General features: G+C 35.8%; 1 protein-coding gene across 1 annotated transcript; it reads left to right on the top strand.

Annotated features, from left to right (window-relative positions):
• Nucleotides 1-3,256: 3,256 nt before the first annotated feature.
• Nucleotides 3,257-4,138, top strand: LOC131875141 (uncharacterized). Its single transcript, XM_059219171.1, has 2 exons — nt 3,257-3,412; nt 3,515-4,138. Exons 1-2 carry the CDS (start codon nt 3,257-3,259, stop codon nt 4,136-4,138), a joined length of 780 nt encoding a protein of 259 aa, XP_059075154.1.
• The last annotated feature ends 16,285 nt before the right edge of the window (nt 4,139-20,423 follow it).

Genomic DNA, 20,423 nt, shown 5'->3' with positions numbered 1-20,423 from the left:
TATCAAATTTGAAGAATTCTTTGTACAACCATTATACAGAGATTTTGGAGTTTCTTTAGATGGGTCATTTTCAAAAGAATCAAAAGATTTCTTAGACCCCATGAACGTGGGGATACCAAGGTGAATCACAATTGGGGTGACTGGTATGTATGTCACGACATATACATTAGAGTTTTTGGATTCGAGGGAGCTCCTTATGTGATACCGAAGCCTGCACCTGACAGAATTGCCTACCTAGAGATTGTGAGGCAAATGAGTGTCTCAAATGCACATCATTTTGGGGTTCCCACAAGAAAGTTTTCTTACCCGGGACTTTACATTTTAGTGATTTCACTATTGTATCTACAAAGGCATATGAAGTCATTGACAAGAGGTTAATAGAATATTATAACCTCTATGAGAACACAACCCGAAAGTATTATGACCCGGAGGGTTATATCCACTAGAGTAGAAAAGGGCAAAATTTGGGCGATTATTTTCATGAGCACGTTGAAGCCTTGGATATCTTTAGAAACAAGGAATTCAAGGAGGCTATGCAGATATTTCAAAACATGAACTAGAGACTGGTAGAAAAAAGACAAAGACAATAGGATATGGAAGAAGAAGAAGAAGCTGAGAGTGGGTCAGGAGAGAATGAAGCTATCTCAAGAATTAGGAGGCTTGAAAGGGAGGAGGAGCCTAAAGCATAGGACATAACTGTTGCAAGGAGAAATGTTGATGTTGATGATAGGTTAGAAGAGCACATTTATTTTGTGTCTAATGATCAGTTCATCAAATCGAAGGAGTTTAAATCCTTCTTATATCACTTCAAAGGAAGAAGGCTAAGAGAAGCCATGCCTGATATAACACTAGAAAATGAGGCAGAGATACTTCAAAAATTGAAGGCAGATATCGATGCAAAAGTAGAAGGCATGACCCCTCAAAGGGGAAGGTAGCTTCTTATAGAGGCAGGAATTATCCTCTTTCCAGGTTGCAAGCTTAGTGCATTCTTTATTTTTGATAGCCTATTGCATTCAGAGAAGGACTTCGAGTTAGACATTTAGGGCATGAATGACATCTTCATTGGATCAAGATATGATCCAGATGATGAGGCTATGCATTTGTGCACCCTCTATCCTCCAAATAAGAGGCCAAAGATCATAGATCTAGACAAGGCTTTTGGACACATGATGAAGTTGAAGGTCGATGAAGTGGATCCCATGGTCACAACAGATATGGGAGTTGATATTTCAAAATTGAATAAAGCATGGATGAAGATACTAGTGAAAGAAGAAGCAAAATACAAATCATTATATGAGAAACTTTTAAGAAGCAGGGGCCAACCTATACGCCAAATAGCAGATGAGTCCAAATTGAAAAAGAAGTACGAAGAACTGCACAAAGAAAAAAAAGTTGAACAAAAGAATGCAGAGCATAAGGATAGACACAACATGTGTCCTACTATCTAAACGATTTGAGAATCTGCAGAAGATACTGGAGGAATTATGGACTATCTACCAAAGAAAAATGGATAACACAATGTTGCACCAGAGGATTTTGGATCGGTTAAACATGCTACTGCAAGATCAGACACTAAATGACAAAAGGATCAACAAGGTTAAAAAACTAATTGACACTCATGAAGGATTCATAACAGAGTTGAAAATTGAATATGAGGAGTGTAAGGGTATTGTCAATCATGGATTCCTAAGTGTGGTAGATGATATAGGGGTAATAAAGGACAAAAACCAGTGGATTACTAAATGCAGATCCTTACTTAGTTCATCTCTTAGCATTTCCCGTGCGGATACTATGGATATGCATGAAACAGGGGAATAGGTTGAGAGTTTTGTCACAATAGAAATAGCAGTCAAAGACATTATCTTCAACGCATATACATATAAAGATGAGGGATATCTTCGACATATCCAAAAATGTGGTCATCGACTGGATGGAAACAATTAGTCTAGGTGATTGTTTTGTTTATAGCAATTAGGGAGTTAGTTTGGTTTCTATTAGTTTTAGTTTGTACTAATGAAAAGGTGTGTCCTTTCATTCATATCTTTTGAGTCATATATATAGAGAGTCATTTTTGTATTCTAGGGGGGAAAAAAGGACAAGAAAATTGTTATTTTTCAAGATGGTCTATTGGAACCAGTAGTGTTATGTAAAGAAGGTCTGTAGAATGAAAATCCATTTTGTGCAAGCAAATGTATCATAAAGTATTCTTGAGTTTGCAGTTTTTGTACACCCACTGTTCCAAGAAATTAATATAAAAGATTCGTTGCTTTTTATCTTTAGATTGTTTCATGTTGTATGATGTTGATGAGTTAAAATCCCTTGGATAAATCAGAATAATGTTTGTTGCAGTGTTTCATCACTTGTAGTTATAGAGATAACAAAATTGTTTTTGTTGCTCTTATATCATACATTGAAGTCATTGTAGTGATAGTCTTGCATACCTGTGAGTTTTCTCAAACTATCTCCAAGGATCACAAATATTTGTTCATTAAATAACATGTAAATTGTCTAATAAGGCACTGGTCTGTTGTTAGTTTTCTATGAATAAATTTTGGTGTGCACGAAGTCCTCACTAGAGAAAATAATTACTAGTTTCTATTAGATTTGTTCTTTCATAATTACTCAAGGTTCCAACAACATTCTTCTATGAGCTTTGTTCGTTATCAATTATATTCAAGTTTTTCAGGCTAAAATAAGTTAAAAGCATATCATAAATCATAGTTGCGAGGAACAGTTTTCCATTCCTTTAAACAACTAGATTCAATAATTTAAATTCACTATAAAGAAATCTCTTTATGATTTGGAGTTTGGGGTACACCCACATAAGGTCTAGTGGGGCCTAAAGTGTGGAGGAATTTGGTCTTTGACCATTCCCGTTCATTGGCCAAGGCTAATTGGATCAGTTAGGGACTTGGCAAGTCTCTTTGATTTCCAATCTGTGGTTTTGGGAACCAACAGATTGGCGATTCTGTTGAGGAATTGTAATAAGAAGTGTTCAAAATTTATGGTGGTTTTGTTTTAGAATCTTTTGGAGGAAGGAGCCCAAAAGATTAATAAAAGTATTATTCCTCTTAGGAGGCGGTGACTCTACATTTAATATATGAGTAATAATTGGTATTTTGAGAAAGTAAGAGAAACCCCTAGGAATTTGTCAATAAGATTTATGCAGGGGAGAAGGTCTTTGCACAAGGGACAAGATAATCTTGTTCAGTTGAGTCCAAAGAGAAGAAACAAAGAAAATAAATCAACATCAAATATGTCGTTTGGGGGTTATAAAATGTTTCCTCGTAGAGAGGATGGTTCTTCATCTGGTGATGGATTTGAAAATCTAGAGGAAAATCCTTTTTATAACTTAAATATAAAAGATAATAAAGGTGGCCATGATGAAACCCTGACTGTTGAGGAGCAGGAGGTCAAGCAGTTGGATGCAATTATTCTTAGAATGGCTGACTTAAATGGAGATGAATCTAAAATGGCAAAGGCTCTTAAGAGACAACCAGATTGGGTATTATAGAAACTCAGATTAGAAAGAGATATCATTCAAATCCCTAAGTCAAACAAGGTTGAAGAAGAGAAAGGAAGAGGTAAAGAAAGTACCATAACAACCCGTAGGTATAGTCCCCCTCACCTAAGAAACTTGGAACAACCATTTAGGGTTTATAATAATCCATTATCAGATGTTGTGGATAATAATTATGAAAAGAAGGATAAATGGAAAAATATACCCTACAATGAAAATAGAAACCAGTATAATTATGGACAATACAATAATCATAATGATGAAAGAAGAACTAACAGTGGGGAAATTGTTGGTGATTGGAATGGTAGAGATAGGATCAACAATGCAAGCAATAATAGGGGGAATTATGGTAACAATGGAAACTATGGCCACAATGGTAATGGGAATGATCAAAATAGAAATAACAATAATGGTGGAGGTAACAATGGAAACAATGGTAATAATGGAGGAAATAGAAATTACCAAGCTAACAACTATGGTGGCAGACCACCTATGACCATTGAAAGGTACAAACACTTGGATTTCAGTGAGATGGTTGGATATCCTAATCAGATTTCAAATGATTTAAGATCAGCTATCACTAAATTCATCGGAAATGGAACTGATTTTGCAAAATAACATGTAATAAATTTAAAAAATATCATTGAAGAGTTTGAAGTCCCTTACGAATATTTTTTATGAATCTGTTTATTCAATCTCTAACAGAGGATGCATGAGAATGGTATAGAAATCTTCCCAACAGATGTATTGGTAGTTGGTAGGAGTTTGTGACAATATTCTTGGAAGAATTTGGAGAACATAATGATACTTCATTTGCATCTCATGAATTGACTAGCATAAAAAAGAATCAGAATGAGTTAGTCTCTAAATTTAATAAGAGGTTTAATAAAGTACTTAATAGAATACCAAGACATTAGACCTATTGATTCATTTTAATTGATTTTTATTTGAGTGCTTTTGATAGCAAGACTCATTATGAGATTGTAATGCCTGCCAAAATACCCTAAAGAAACTAAACAATAATATACAAATGGAGATAAATTTTTTTTCTTAATTAACATCTAATAACAACCAATGCAACCTTTTGGGGAGCCTTGGTGGATAAATTCCATAAAAAGCTATCTGGATGGAAGGGAGCTCTACTTAGTCAAGCAGGTAAGGTTCAAATGCTAAAAACTACTCTTCAAAGTATCCCTCTCTATGCCATCAGTTTGTTCAGGATTCCTACTAAGTATGCTGAGGCCATTGAAAAAATACAAAGATCCTTTTTATGGACAGGGGTTGAGGAGAAGAAGAGAATGAACTTAATTACTTGGGAGAAGGTCTGTAAGCTTATGAATAAAGGTGGTCTGGGCCTTAAAAGAATAAGAGACATAAATGAATACCTTATGGCTAAGCAGATTTGGAGAGGATATAGAAATCAAGGAGAGGGGAAAAAAATATGGGACAATAAATATAAAAGCCAATGTCCAAATCTTCAAAGTTTTCTCAAAGCAGAGATTATCCCAATTGGATCCAATATTTGGAAAAATATCTCTAGGACTAGAGACTTAATTATCAAAGGTACAAAATGGAAGTTGGCGAAAGGGAATCTTATTCAGTTCTGGGAGGATCCTTGGCTTATGGAGATCCCTTTAAATGAAAACCCTGAGTGGAACAAATATCAGATTCAATGCAAGGAAAGATTTGGAACCAAGGTGGAGGATTATTGGAAAGATGGACAGTGGAAAGACTTATCTCAAGTGGATCAGTCTTTGGGTAGTTTGAACAAAGTCATGAACTCAATGGTGAGGATTGAAGAAGAAGACCAGTTAATTTGGAAACTCACTGCTAGTGGTACTTTTACTGTGGCATCTCTTTATCATCAACAGTACAATAACATGGAAAGTCCTTGTTGGGCTAAAGCATGGGTGAAAGGCCTTACCCCCAAGATCAACATTTTCTTTTGGATAGCCCTCCAAGACAAAATTCTTACAACAGAGAATATAAGAAAAAGAGGTATCAGCATACCAAGTTTCTGTACACTCTGTAAGCAGAATGAGGAGACAATAAATCATATGCTCTTTCATTGTCCCTTCTCAGCTGATGTTTGGGGAAGTTGTTTGGATCAATTCAATATCAGTTGGAGCTTCACCAACTCGATTCAGGAGATTTTCAAGTCATGGCATCATCCTTAAAAAAATAGAACCACTACCTTGCTATGGAGAATTGCTTTACCACACATGTGCTGGGGTATATGGAAAGAGAGAAATGATAGGATTTTTAGAGAAAAGTATACTAAGGCTAACATTGTGTTTGAAAAAATAAGAAGCATAGTGGAGAATATGAATATTATAGGTGGTATTGATAATCCTAATACTAAGGAGGATCAATTTGTCTATAAAAAATGGAGATTAAAAGCTCAAGAGAGTATCCAGAGTAACCCTAGAGAGGGAGTGATATGGACCAACCCACCTAGGGGATGGATGAAAATCAATTTTGATGGGGCCTCTAAGGGAAACCTAGGGGTTACAGGATGTGGAGTGGTCCTAAGGGATGAATGGGGAATATGTAAAATCATAAAATGTATTCCTATAAGAAAACAAACCAACCATGTTGTCGAAGCCATGGTGGCTTATCATGGGATTATCCTTGCCAGAGAAGCCAAATGCACTAAAGTTTGGTGTGAAGGAGACTCCTTAAACATTATCAATTGTTTAAATATGAAATTACCGCCATCATGGTTGATTAGTAATGCTATTAAAGCAACAAGGAAAATTAGTGAAGAGTTTGAAATGTGTGTTTTAACACATGTTTATAGGGAGGCCAACTCTTGTGTTGATTGGGCAGCCAACCTGGCTTGCCAATCAGGAGACATCATCACTAGTTATGGTGAAAAGGAGATTGCAAGTGAAATGAAATCCTTGCTCAATCAAGACCAAAGCTATACAAGGCAATGTGGTACTTTTAATCATTATTTCTAATGACCTTTCTGTCTTTTTCGATGCAGGGCTTGCTTGAAGATAATGAGCTATTAAATAGGTGTCATATCATCATTATTTGGCATGGATTATGGGCGCTCTTACAAAATAACCATAGAAACCAGAGGAAAAGTTATCAAAATGAGAGAAGGCATTGCAAGGAAGGTACTGGAAAAATGGGAGGAAACAAGAAGAGATTTGAACCTGCATCCTGCTCTGAATGGAGAAAGAACGAAGAGGTCTGGAGTATCCTTCAGCAGGGGGGGCTCAATGTTTTCATGGAACGACTGAATGGGAAGGACCCCACAATTACCAGCTACTTCATCAAGAACTGGAAAAATGGAAAAGTTCTAATTGGATCACATATGATGAATGTAGATAAAGAGGTTATCGTTGAGGCCACGGGGATGACTACCGAGGGTATGAAATTTTACAGGGACAGATGGATATCAAATAAGGCTGCAGACAAGTTTCCTATTATGGATGGTGAGAGAAGAAAGATGATAAAAATTGACAACTCCTACCACTCCCTGAAGAGAATTTTCAAGCCACGGAGGTTTGTCTTATTTGCTTCTATTGAATATATTACCTTAGATGGTAGGTTTACCAGGGCTTATGGGCATCACTTCGTCCTTCTTAACCATTTCCGTCATGGTGAAAGGGTTAGCCTACCCTATTACTTGGCCTGTTTAGTGGATCATACTATAAAGGAGATCCAGAAGGACCCTAAAGGTGATCATGCCCTCCACCAGGGGCTCATGGTCCTAGTTTATAAAATTCTAAAGGGGAAGTGCATTGAAAAGCCTATTAAAGGCAAAAATGCCAGAGATGAGACTACAGAAAGTAAGGATAGTGGTTTCAACTTTGATTCTGAGACCGAGGGAGAGTCGAAAGAAACTAGCAAAAAAGGGAGGATTAGGGCTAAGAAGAGGAGGATTATTGTGGAATCTGAAATGTCGAACTCTGAAACTGATTCCCTTGAGGAAAAACCTGTTAAAAAGAGGAAAGGGAAAGCCTCTAGAAAGAAGGCTCAGAAAAAGAACACTAAAAAGGGTAGCAATTTTGATCTCAATTATGTTTTGGTTGAGTCTGAGGAGGAGGATGATGATAATAAGAGGATTGATAGTCAGGACAAAGAAGGGGAGGGTAACTCGGTTAAGGATAATTTGGAAACCGTGGAGACCGTGAAAACCACTAGACTGCATAACAAGGAAAAAGGGGGTCAAAGTGATAGTGGTGACAAAGATACCATTAAGTCTTTCTGTGAGACCATCACTACTTTGGTGAAGGATATTAATAGTTTGAAAATAGATACATAGGCCATGGCAAGAATTACAGTTGGTGACAAGCCCTTGGCGGAGCATGTTAAAGAGTTAGTGGCTGCTCTGCATAATGCACAAGCTATTGAATGTATGGTTGGAAAAATATTAGCCACTGAGAAAAAGGTCAATGAGATGGGAGATAGAAAGGAAATGGACAATAAACTAAAAGATTTTGGCAGCAAAATTGACAAGCTGGAGCACAATGTCAAGCAGCTTGCTGATCAAAATTTCCAAATTCTTAAATCTTCGGTGGACAACATGAACATCTTTATCAACAGGTACGAGAACAATGCAAAGAAGGAAGGTGATAAAGAGCAGGTGAACAAGAAGGGTCATGAAAGGAGGACTAGAGCGAACATAAAGAATAAGGTTGACATCGAAGGTCATGAGCTGGAGGATATGAAGACCTCAGCGAACAACATGAAACAAATGGTTGTTCACACTGAGGAGATCTTGAATAGTATTTAGTTCCAGTTGTTGTCCTTGGTTTTGTCTCTTTATTGTCTTTTGCTTTCCTATTGCTATCTGTTCTGAGTTTTATGTAATTATGTAAGGATGTTTTAAGTTGTGCCCTTCCGGTGGGTTCATTTTGACTTTTTGAAGTGATTAGGCACTTTTTAATGCTTTTCTGTTCTCTTGGCTTGTAAAAGGTTCGGGCACCTTTCAAATACCTATTTTTACTTAATCAAAACAACTAATGCAACATATAACATCTCCATCTACTTACATTCATTAACCAATTAACCAATATGAACATACATCATTGCTCTTTTCATCAAATAACGCAAGCGGAAATAACACCACATCAATAATCTTTCCCTAGGGTACTTTAACATCATTAATTTAATTCATTTCCACCATAACATACTACGCACACGATAGGTATATTTGACCTTCATTAATGCATCATATTCTAATTAAAGAACCATGAGATATGCAACCTACAACATTGCTTATTCCTCGTGATATGCATAATTTCCTTTCTACCGATGCATCTATGTGAATCATTCCTATTTACTAGATCCAATTAACATCTTCTAACATATTCACCTATTAATCTACGAAAATTCCTCTTTCATGATTATTTAACATTCTAACTAGCATATAAACATTCCATGCAATAATACAACTAATCCATAAAGTAATTCCATTCTATTCCAACTATATTCCACTTTATTTCCATGATTCATAAAATCACATCTCTACAATATTACAAATATAATATCTCTAAATTCCAATCTCTAACTACAATTCATATTACAGATACGAGTACATTAAATACATCATGAGCATAGCTCTTTCTACTACAAGGATCCATCTATTATATAAAAAAAATTACATTACATATATTCCATCTTAACCATTACATAAATCTACTACAAGGTACATCCATGGTACATCATGAAGAAGAATCCACATCCACGCAAGAAGAATCCAAGAGAACATCCCAATGGCTAAAAAGTACCAACCTCCTGACCATGTGGACCAAAGGAACCACTCCCCATGCTAGGATCTGACACAAGGTCCCAACACATACTCTAAACCTAAGCTGGAACCTATAACCAAGGAGACTAACCACACAAGGACTCTCAAGCAAGAACTCACACATACAACAAGAATAATCTCCTAGAGGCGTAAAACTCATCAAGACATAAATGCATCCAACAAGCATAATCATAAATCATAAAGGGGTAACACATGTAGGAACGGAGTGTCATCACATGCCATCCTCATAACATAATAATATAATAACACACGGCACTAGCCTGGTGGACATGTGGAGCCATCTCAACCTATGAGAGACTAAGGGAGATTAGCTTACCATCTTCACGGCCTTCTCATTCTTATCCTAAAAAATCTTCCCTAGGACTAAGTCATGAGGCACAAATCAATTTATCATCTTGTTAATTAATCTAACTACCCAACCCATTAATTTTTAGGTTATCACTTATTTACAAATCACGGAAAACTTCAATGTGCCCTAGTGGTCTAGACTTCATGCATCCTTACAAGGGACCTCATGCAAGCCTATCTCTCATGACCCCAGTCATCACAAGGAAGCCCACTCCTCCTAACATAGCCCAACAATAAATCACAAGAGGCTCTACCAACACAATTACATGAAAATAATACTCAAAGCAACCTACAACATAAACAAGGCTACAACAACATCAATATAGAAAAATGAGCCTCTTGGCTAGCAATAAACAAAGGCATATCAAGCCATCAAATGCTTCCATTGAATAAAAGATAACATCACAGCAAGGCCTACTCACTTGTTGGTCCAAAACATCATAGAAAACATCTCAATCATCCATAGCCTATCCACATGGAAGAGAGTCTAACATGTACACAATGGTGTAGAGGAGCAAATACACTCAAAGCCATCAAAATGCATGAAAAATGATCAAACCCAAAACTGGGAAATACTAATAGACCTCAAATAAAGCCTTTGGTACAAAAATCATTTCGAAAAAATACTTTAAAAATGACCAAAACTTGGAAAATATAAAACACAGACAGGTTAGCGCTTTTTCCCCACAGGACAATGCTTATGCCACGTAGAACATTGCAAATGTAACATAGGGCAACACTTATGTTTCCAGATTTATGCTTATGCATCCTAAGATAGTGCTTATGCATTCTGAAACAATGCTTATGTTTCCAGATTTATGCTTATGCATCCTAAGATAGTGCTTATGCTGCACAAAGTAGTGCAAATGCAATACCGAACAATGCAAATGCAATATAGAACAATGCTTTTGCAGAAACAATGCTTTTGCACAAAGCTTACGAAAAACTTGGATAACTTTTGGGTAAAATAATAAAATACAGACTTAACAAAAAGGCTTGAAAAACATATGAAAAGAAAACGCCCAGAAACAAGGAATTCTTGGGTATAAACACAATAAAATAACTCAACGTATAAACCAAGATTTAAATCAAATAACTTCATAACCTTTTCTCACAGAGCCGCGAAATTCCATACATAGGAAACCAAAAAAATATATTCCAACAACTATACAGAACCCAAATATTATAGATTTTCTCCCCAAATATTTCCTTTCAGCAATAATAAAACTATAGCATATAATATTATTTCAACCCAAGCCCAAAACAATGCAGACACAATACATACACAGAGAAGCCATTGAAAACAAAATACAAAGTGAAGAACTCCAACCTGCAACTTGAAGTAATGGAAATGAAGCTGAAGAAGAGCTCACACAAGCCAAACCAAATCCAATCCAAGCTCTAGCCAAAACCAAGAGAGAAGAAATCCAAAACCAAGGAAGAATCTTGCTGAAATTTTTTCCAGAGAAGAGGAACAACCAACCCGAAAAACTTCACGGGAAGAAAATAAAAAGAAACAATAATCCAAAACCCTAGCCTCAATTTCGACCAATCAAAATATTCCATTTTGGAGTATATTTTACCAACCCACCATATAATATAATTTATTCACCCATTTTGAATTTCACCAATGAGAGTGAAGGGTAGGTAAAGTAAATGAAATATACTTATTCAGCTAAGTGGGAATGTTTTATTTTTATTTAATTTAATGTGTTCATACATCCCACTTAGGAATAAAAGTCAAACTATTAAATAAATTTAAGTTGTAAATAAATAATCCAAATGGGAATTAAAATCAAATAAACCAAAAGCTAATAAAATAAATTAAAGAACCAAATAAATATAAGACATCAAATAAATATCAAACCATAGAAAATTAAATAAATAATTAAATAATCAAATACCATTAAAGATTAAATCACAAATATAAATAAATATTAAACAACAATAAAGCTTAAAAATATTTCCATAAAATAAATAAACTTTAATTATCAAATAAATATAAATACCAAATAATTAAATATTCAAAACTCATAAATTAAATACTTAAAAATAAACATTACCAAATATAAAACTACACATCAAGAGCCACATAATTACTCGAATATAAACAAGTAACTCAACCGGCATAAACTAAACTCACAATACCAAAAGACCAAGCTTACTAACTGACATGGCGAATAACACCAAGACACAGACTACTCATGGTGAACAACTTAGACCTAGAGTATGTGAGGGGAAACTCATGCCATCTCCAAACCACATAAGTCATTGGGATTAAAGACACACTCAGATCTGTGAAGCCAGATGGAGTCAATGTCTGGTACCTACAAAATCCTACAACCACAAAATGACAATACAATATATACATATACATATATAGAACAACAAGTGATAGAGAATCACGACGACACATCTCGCTCGCAATGAGTGATGTGGAATTGTCTCTACCACAAAGACAGTCAAACAATAGTCAAACACATCTCATAAACATCTCATCATATGTAAACATAAAGTAGGGTTAGCGTAATCATAATCATCATCAAAACTTTGATAAATCTAATCTATCAATAATCCATCACATAGTGAGCATATAAAATCCATTGAATACATATATCATCAAATCATATGATCAATCATGATAGTACCAACATCAATATAGATAATAAAAATAGCATATGTCCAATAGTGTCTAACATCAATCATAAGTCACTGAAGCACATGAGTAATCATCATCCAAATCATCAAAATATAGTCTAGATAAGTCTATCAAGCATAATATAAAAGTCAACTCTAGTCAAAATAAGTCAAATCAAGGGTGGACACTACAAAGATCCTATCTCACAAGCCTTCAACCTTGCATCGAGCTTTTAAAACAAATACTACCATTGAAAATTGTATACACCTAAAAATGGTCTGAAGATAATTAATTAATACTCCCTTCCCAATTTAATTGAATTCACTAAGCAATTTGATTAAATTTCTCTTTTCATCTACTTATTAATAAATCTAAGGATTTATTAAATAGGTTCATTTCATTTCACCCCTTTAAATTAATTAATTCCCTCCATCAAAATCATTTTCTTCTAATCCTTTAATTAATTAAAATAAATCAATTATGAGTTGTTGAGATTGTAGTCATATAAGTTTGTCCATTTTAATTAAATGAATATTTCGTATTTATTTGATTAAAAATCCACTAGCCATTAGTTAATTAAATTAATATTTAATTAATTCATCTTCAAACATTCTCCTATTAATTAAATGAATAAAGCATATTTATTTTATTTAATCCCCTTTTCCTCTTTTAAATATTTTAAATAAAATATTTATTTAAATCATTTATCCCCCCACTTGCATTTTCCTACAAATGCAACTTGCACACATTTATTGAAATAAATTAATTTTATTTTAATTAAAAAACTATTTTCCCTCACCCACCAAACCCACTTGCACTCCTAATCCCCCTTCTAGATTCTTCTAAACCCTTCCTAATTAACCTAATCCATCCCCTAATTATTGTCACATTCCTAAGCAACTTGGAGTCACTTCTCAAAGACTTCAAAGTCTTTGAAAAGCATTTAATGCTTTGTGTGTTCAACAATCTAACCTCTAAAGTCTTCCAAAACTACTAATGGCTCTCAAATGACCATTAATGGCTCTTACATAACCATTTTTGGTTAATTCAACTTGCACTCATGTGTCTCCTCAAACATTTATTGCTTTGACCATGGTTATCCCTTTTGCCTTTGCACAAGAGTTTATCCATTGGATAAAAGCTTTATTCTTTGAATAAAAAATTTATTCATTCAACCTAACCTTGACCTTAACTCCTAAGTTAACTCTTAGGTCATGTCAAGCATTTAATGCTTATTCCCTCCTCTCTCAGCCTATCTCATATGGACACTTGTCATCCTGGCCTTGGGTTGAAAGCCATCACATGGATTGAATATCATTCAATCCCGACCCTTCTTGAGATTAGTCAATTTCAACCATCAATTGTTCCATTTTTCCTATAAATAGAGCCCATTTCTTCATAATCCAGATCCTGAAAAACTTGTATGCATCTAAGTTATAGATAATTTTAGAGAGCATTTAGCATAAATCACTAATATCTTGTTATTTTGGCTTAAAATAAGTCATTTTTAGCATCATAGCATTTAATATTAGCTTTTATTCACATTTGCATAGCATTTGGAGTAATCATCTACAATCTTGAACCTCCATAAGCATCCATAGTGCAAAAAGCTGCTGAGAGCTACACTAGTTTGGAACTTGGAGAGGAGAGGAACAAAGGAGAAGGAGTTAAGAACACGTTAGAAGGAATTTGGAGATGCCTTGTGATATTTGTTTCTATAGTTAAATATTCTAGCATGTTTTTAGTGTCTCTTTTGATATGTCTGCTTAGATTAGTTTTTGGTTGATTAACACTAACAGTTTGTTGTGTTTTTGTGTGTTATATGACCACAGGCTTTTGTCTAACCTTCCCCCATTTCGCAGAGCATCATTTAGTGAACCCAATGTGAATCCAAACACCCAAAAACAATCTTTTAAAAAAAGAAACTAACTTGTTTGAATGTTTAGCTTGACACACAGGTCACGCTCTGGCATTTTTGATCGCGTTTTAGCACTATTGCAATTTAATATTCCTCAAATTTAGTGCTATTGCACGTATATTAGTGCTTTTGAGGCTTAAGTAGTGCATTTGTAAATGTTTTAGCGCTTCTTTTTTTGTTGTTAAAATTTTGATATTAGCGCTTGTGTCTTCTTTTTAGTGCGTTTGTGTTAAGTAGCGCTTCTGTTTGCACACAAAGTAGCGCTATTGTAACAGAATGTTGGAAAAAAGACCATGTAACTGAGAAAATAAGTTTTCTTAGGCTTGTAGAAGCCCACCATAGGTTCGGATTTTCCTAACTATTTGTTTCTTGTGTAGGTTTAAACTAACTCCTTTTGTTGTTTAAAAGTTAAAATTTTTCATTTAGTGCTCTAAAACTGAACAACACAAATTTCATTTCTTGCAAGTTAGGCTGAACTTTGTTTTGGTGCTCTAAAACTGAACAAACACAAATTTCATTTCTTGCAAGTTAGGATACACTCTCTTTTTGGTGCTTAAAACAAGACAAGACAAAATTTTATTTCTTGCATCAAACTAATAATTCACAATCCACACTTCCACTTTTGGGCAACTAAAAAGAACAATCAACTTGTCTTATTTTACCAAATGATTTACTTCATGCATACGTTCTCTTATTTCAGTTGACCAGGATTTCAAATTCTAGTTTTCTCAAATACATTGTTTTGGAAGTTAAAATGAACATCATGGTTGTTGGAGCAACATCTCCAAATAGATAAAACATCATTGCAATGACAAGTTAAAAAGAACAAGTGTATTTTGTGTTTGGCACACTTGTGCAAAAGAGTTTGTCGAGTGGTGCTACTTCTAACACACACAATCCTCTCCCTTGGCTTTCGTGGTCCTAGGTGCAAGAGAAAAGTGTTAGTAACACTCAAGTTTTATCTTTTTAAGAGAGGCTTGCCAAGAGACACATCACTCTTGGGAACGACCTCACGTGGTAAATCCTTCGAGCTGCTATAGAAATCAGGTGAGAGCAAAAGCTATAGCCTTGGGTATAGTTGTTCCTATAGTGTAACTTGCCGAAAGGAAAAATGGGCCCCACCACAAGTTACAAGTCTCTTAAGTGAGTCACTGCAGAATGAACTTATGTCCAAAAATATCAAACATTACTAAACACCTTTAAGTAGTGGTCCACCCGTTCTATTGATTGAGGATATTTGTGATACAATTCAGTGCAAGAGCATAGATGGTTTTGCTCCAAAGATACTCACCATACATATTTCCTTGAGTAGAAACATAGCTTTTTGAAAAGTCACTTGTGGCTTGATGAAAGTGATGACTCCCCCATCATAGGGATCATCTATTTGTTATACTCGTGCAAGACTTAGCATATCACATCCTTACCTGCCATGGCGAGATTCATAAAGTATGTAGTACCAAAGTCGAAGAAATATCAAGATGTGGGTTGAATTTATCGCAACTGGCCATCTGACCTTAGGGATAAAGAGTGTTTGAAGTGTTTTCATTTTAGTCAAAGACCAAGTGCAAATTGAGCCGACTTCAGGCTTTGGAAAACACCCAAAATACATTTAAAGGAAAAGGGTCATAAAAAGTCCAAGGACTGGGTTGATCTAGACCCATACTTATTTGTGCCTTTTGAGGCAACATTCTTGTGTTTGTGTGCTTGCTTTGTTTTCTTGTCAAAGAAAAATCAAAAATCAAATTCCAAGAACAAGTATTCATCCAACATAAACATTTCCAAACACCAACAAAAGATCAAAAACAAAGAGCAACAATCAAAGTATCAAACTATATGACCATTCTTCATATCTTGAGAAAGAAGAATCTTCATCAAAACATCAACTTGAAGAGAAGACCATTGAGCTCAAAGACTCTTATCAAAAGATGGAAATTCTTCTATCTTAATAGACAAATCTTTGTCTCTCATAGAGCCTTCTTACGTCACATGTGTCTTTATCTTCAAGGGAAATCAAACAAATTTGATCTAGAGTCATTAAACCGCAAAGCTTTTACACAATATCAAGCTTTGAGTTATCACAAAAACAAAGGAGGCAAGATCAATCCTGACTTCTTTCTAGACATTTGCATCACATATAACATAGCTCGGGAAGAACAACCAACTCCTGAAAGAGAAGAGGAAGAATTTGTCCCATATGTGACACAAAGTTTTTATTGAAGTTAAACATTTCATCTATTATCATATCCATATCTCATCAACTCCATTCCAACTCTCAACACACCCAAAGGTTTTTGTCTTAAGTTCTATTCTAATATTGCTTGAATCAAAATGCAAAACATCACTTTTTAGAGTGTCTCTACATCTAGGATAAACTTGTCCTAAGAGACATTTCTACGCAGGTTAAAACTAGTCTATGAGTGAATCCTCTCATTACTAGGTAGTTAAGTTTGTAACACATCTCAGATTTCTCTAAACCTTATCACATCAGACCTTATAAAAAACAAACAAGCAATTCAAGAAGAAAACTTTGGTCACATCTACCTTTAAAGTGCTAGAGATCCATATGCAACACACCACACCAACCATAAATCTCTCATTTCATCAACAACTCATCATCATTTTCACCCAACTTCAACAAAAAACTTATAAACAAAATGGCTCATACCAGATCACGGTCTAGACAACAAGAAATTGAAGAAGAAGAGGAAGAAAATATCAATGAGCTCCAAGAAGCCCTTGGAGGAAATGTAAATGATGAAAATCTAGGCACTCCTACTCCTACGGCAATAGAAAGGGTGCAACACAACCCTCTCTTCAATAGGCTTTTTGATGAGATACTCAAGAGTAATGTTGATGCTCACTTTTTAAAACTTGCTCAAGAAGGAGCCAAACTCCCCTCTGACTTTGATCTTGCGCAACTAAGACAAGCATCAGAACGCCAAAGTCATAATGAGGATGAAAGAGGTCAAGAACACATTAGATACAACTTTCATCAAGGTAATCCCCCTCCTCCTCCTCCTCCAAGTGAAATAGATATGTTGTGGCAACAAGTCAAAAATCTCGCCCAACAACTTTATAGTGGTGTAAAAGCCAATCAATTTTCACTCAATGACATTTGTCCCTATCCCATTGATAGGAATCTTCATATGCCACCTTTTCCACGAGGGTTTGAAACACCCAAGTTCGAAAAGTATAGAGAAAAAGGAGATCCTCGTGATCATGTTAGAGAATTCCATTCAGCTTGCCTCGAAGTGGCATACACAGATACATACCTAATGCACCTTTTTCCCCAAAGCTTGGGAGGAACAACAACATCATGGTTTTCCCGATTACCAGGTGGCGTTAGGACATTTGAAGAGTTAGTCCAGAAATTCTTGGCACATTACTCACACAACATTGAACATGATATCACCATGGCTGATCTATGTAACACTAAACAAAAACCGGGTGAGCTATTTTTAGTCTTTCTGAAACAATGGTATCAAATGTCTAGCAGACGTTCTCTTCAGTTACCTGAACAAGAACTAGTGGAAATATTTATTTCCAACTTAAATGACGAAATGGAATTTCACCTCGACGTAAAAGACATAGACTCTTTCAATGACATGATCACCAAAGGCTTAAAATGTGAGCAGGCTCTCATCAAAAAAGGGCTTATCAAGATATATAATGAGCCAAAGGACGACCCTCGCCCACACTTCAATAGTGACAAACCAAGCTTCTGGAACAAAAACAAAAATATCGTCAATGACGGGGTTGTGGATGCAAGAACTATCAAAAGTGCACAACCTGTAGTTCGATTTGCAGGACAGAATCCCACACCTAAGACTAACACAGTTGCTCCTCCAAATCAAGGCCACATCACATCTCAAGATGAACCTAGATAGCGTCAACAAAAACCAAAGCAAACATACACTCCCTTAGGGGAACCCATCGAAACAGTATTACGTCAACTGATTTCTCAAAATCTGGTAACCTTACCCAAAACATCAAATTATGAACCTCAAGTCAAACCTTCATGGTGGAGGGATACTGAACATTGCAATTTCCATCAAGGGAAAGGACATAAGACAAGCAATTGTCATAGATTGAAAGATCTTATTCATGATCTTATTGACCAAGGTGAAATCAAAATCGAAGGACATGACCCAAAGACAACAAACAATGATCATCTCATGTTTAAAAATCCACTTCCATCACAAGATCAAAGAGGTCCTTCCACTTCAGGGAGAAACACAGATACCACCAATTATACGTAAGCTGCATATAATTATACTATGAATCATCTATACAATTCCAGTGAACAGATTGCAACTATAACCATCAAAAATCCCAGCTCCACTTGCAATGTTCTTACATGTCACAACAAGATTACCATAAAAGTAGGTCCACAAGGCACCCCATCTATCCCAAAGCAGTATAACCTTGTAGAACAGTTAGACAAAATGCTTGCATTGATCTCTATCTTAGAACTATTGCTCCTATCTCCATCCCATAAAACAATCTTGGATCAAGCTCTCCAAGAGGCGTCAGTCCCTGCAAACCTAAATATAGATCAGTTCCAAGCCATGGTCAGAAATCTAAGATCATCACCTTGTCTCACCTTCTCAGAAAGTGACAACTCCTCCTTCCAGCAACCTCATAATGCCTCATTCCATATTGAAGGGTTTATCAACCAACATAGGATCAAGTGAGTATTGATCGACAATGGAGTAGGCCTGCATATCTATACTCTACAATTAGTCATAGCTTTGGGATATGAAATTGAATCAGTGGATCCCCGCAATAAGATCACAATCAAAGCCTATGATGATGCAAAGAGTTCATCCAAAGGCGTTGTAGTGCTACCAATCCAAGTGGGCCCTATGGTGAAACACATCATCTGTCAAGTTCTGGACATTCCTCTACCATACAATTTATTGTTAGGAAGACCATGGATACACGCCATGCAAGCCATTCCATCCACCTACCATCAGTGTATCAAGTTCCTGCATAATGGTGTAGAGATCACAATCCTGGGAGATGCAAACCCCTTTGCATATTGTCATAATATCAGTCATCAACCAAAGATTACCATTCCTAACAATAAAGAAGCCATCTCCTCCACATTGTACGTGAGTCAAGCCTCTCTTTCTAGTTCAAAATGAAAATAGCAGAGGAAGGTCCTGGGGAATACAATCTCAGCCAACTCTTTTGTGTGGGACAAATGCCTACTTCTCCTAGAACACATGGTAAACCTCAACGGTTACTTCAACAACCACTGATCAAGCCAGCATGTCCTTTGACACCATTCATCCTGGGAAAGAGTCAAGAAGAAGAAACAAGAGATGAAGACTTAGCAGAATGGATCTATAAAGATCCCATCACCACCAATATTCTGCAAGCTAAGCTTCCATAGATTAGTATGGCAAAGGCCTTCTCATTATGCAAAGAATGGGTTATGATGGTCAGAGTGCTTTGGGACCTTGCAAGCAAGGAAGACATGAGTCACTGCAGCCAGAATTAAAGCCCAAGGATAATACAGGACTAGGCTTTCAAAAGGAGATCTTTCCTAAGCTCAGATTCAAGGAAAACCCAGCCAACCTCTATATCAGCCTATTACAAAGAGGTCACCTTTGATTATAAAAGTAGCATCAAATACCATCCCAACAAAACCATCTACAACACCCTTCATCCCACCAATCAAACCAGCGATCCCATCAGCAGCAACAATAACATCAATAGCACCATTAGCAGCAGCAACTGTATCAGAACCCACAATAGTATCTATGACACCAGCAATTCTAGCAGAAGCAACAGAGTCAACACTACCAATACTCCCTGTATCAGATTCATTGATCCCCATAATCCTTCCTGCAGCACCGATCATTTCATCTACAATGGTACATTAGCCAATCACACCTGCAGTATTTGTAATGCCCCGCCAGGAAACCCTGAAGGGGTTAAAGCTAAAACACTCAAATGGAGTGCAAATATTTTTTTAAAAAACTTTAATACACAACATTAAGATACATTGAAGTTATCTAATGCTTAGATAACATAGCGGAAGACTAGACGAACCTAAGGAGTTTCCCAATGTGATTACATAACTTAACACCTAACTCAACTCGTGACATTTAATCCAATTAAGTAGGATATCTTAATTACATGTTATTACTTGAAACATGGATATAATTTGTTTAGTGAATTAATGTTATAGCAATTAGGAAGT

This window comes from Cryptomeria japonica, chromosome 4 (genome assembly GCF_030272615.1).
Source record: "Cryptomeria japonica chromosome 4, Sugi_1.0, whole genome shotgun sequence".
Lineage (NCBI taxonomy): Eukaryota > Viridiplantae > Streptophyta > Pinopsida > Cupressales > Cupressaceae > Cryptomeria > Cryptomeria japonica.
This window is presented reverse-complemented; position numbering and strand designations above follow the sequence as displayed.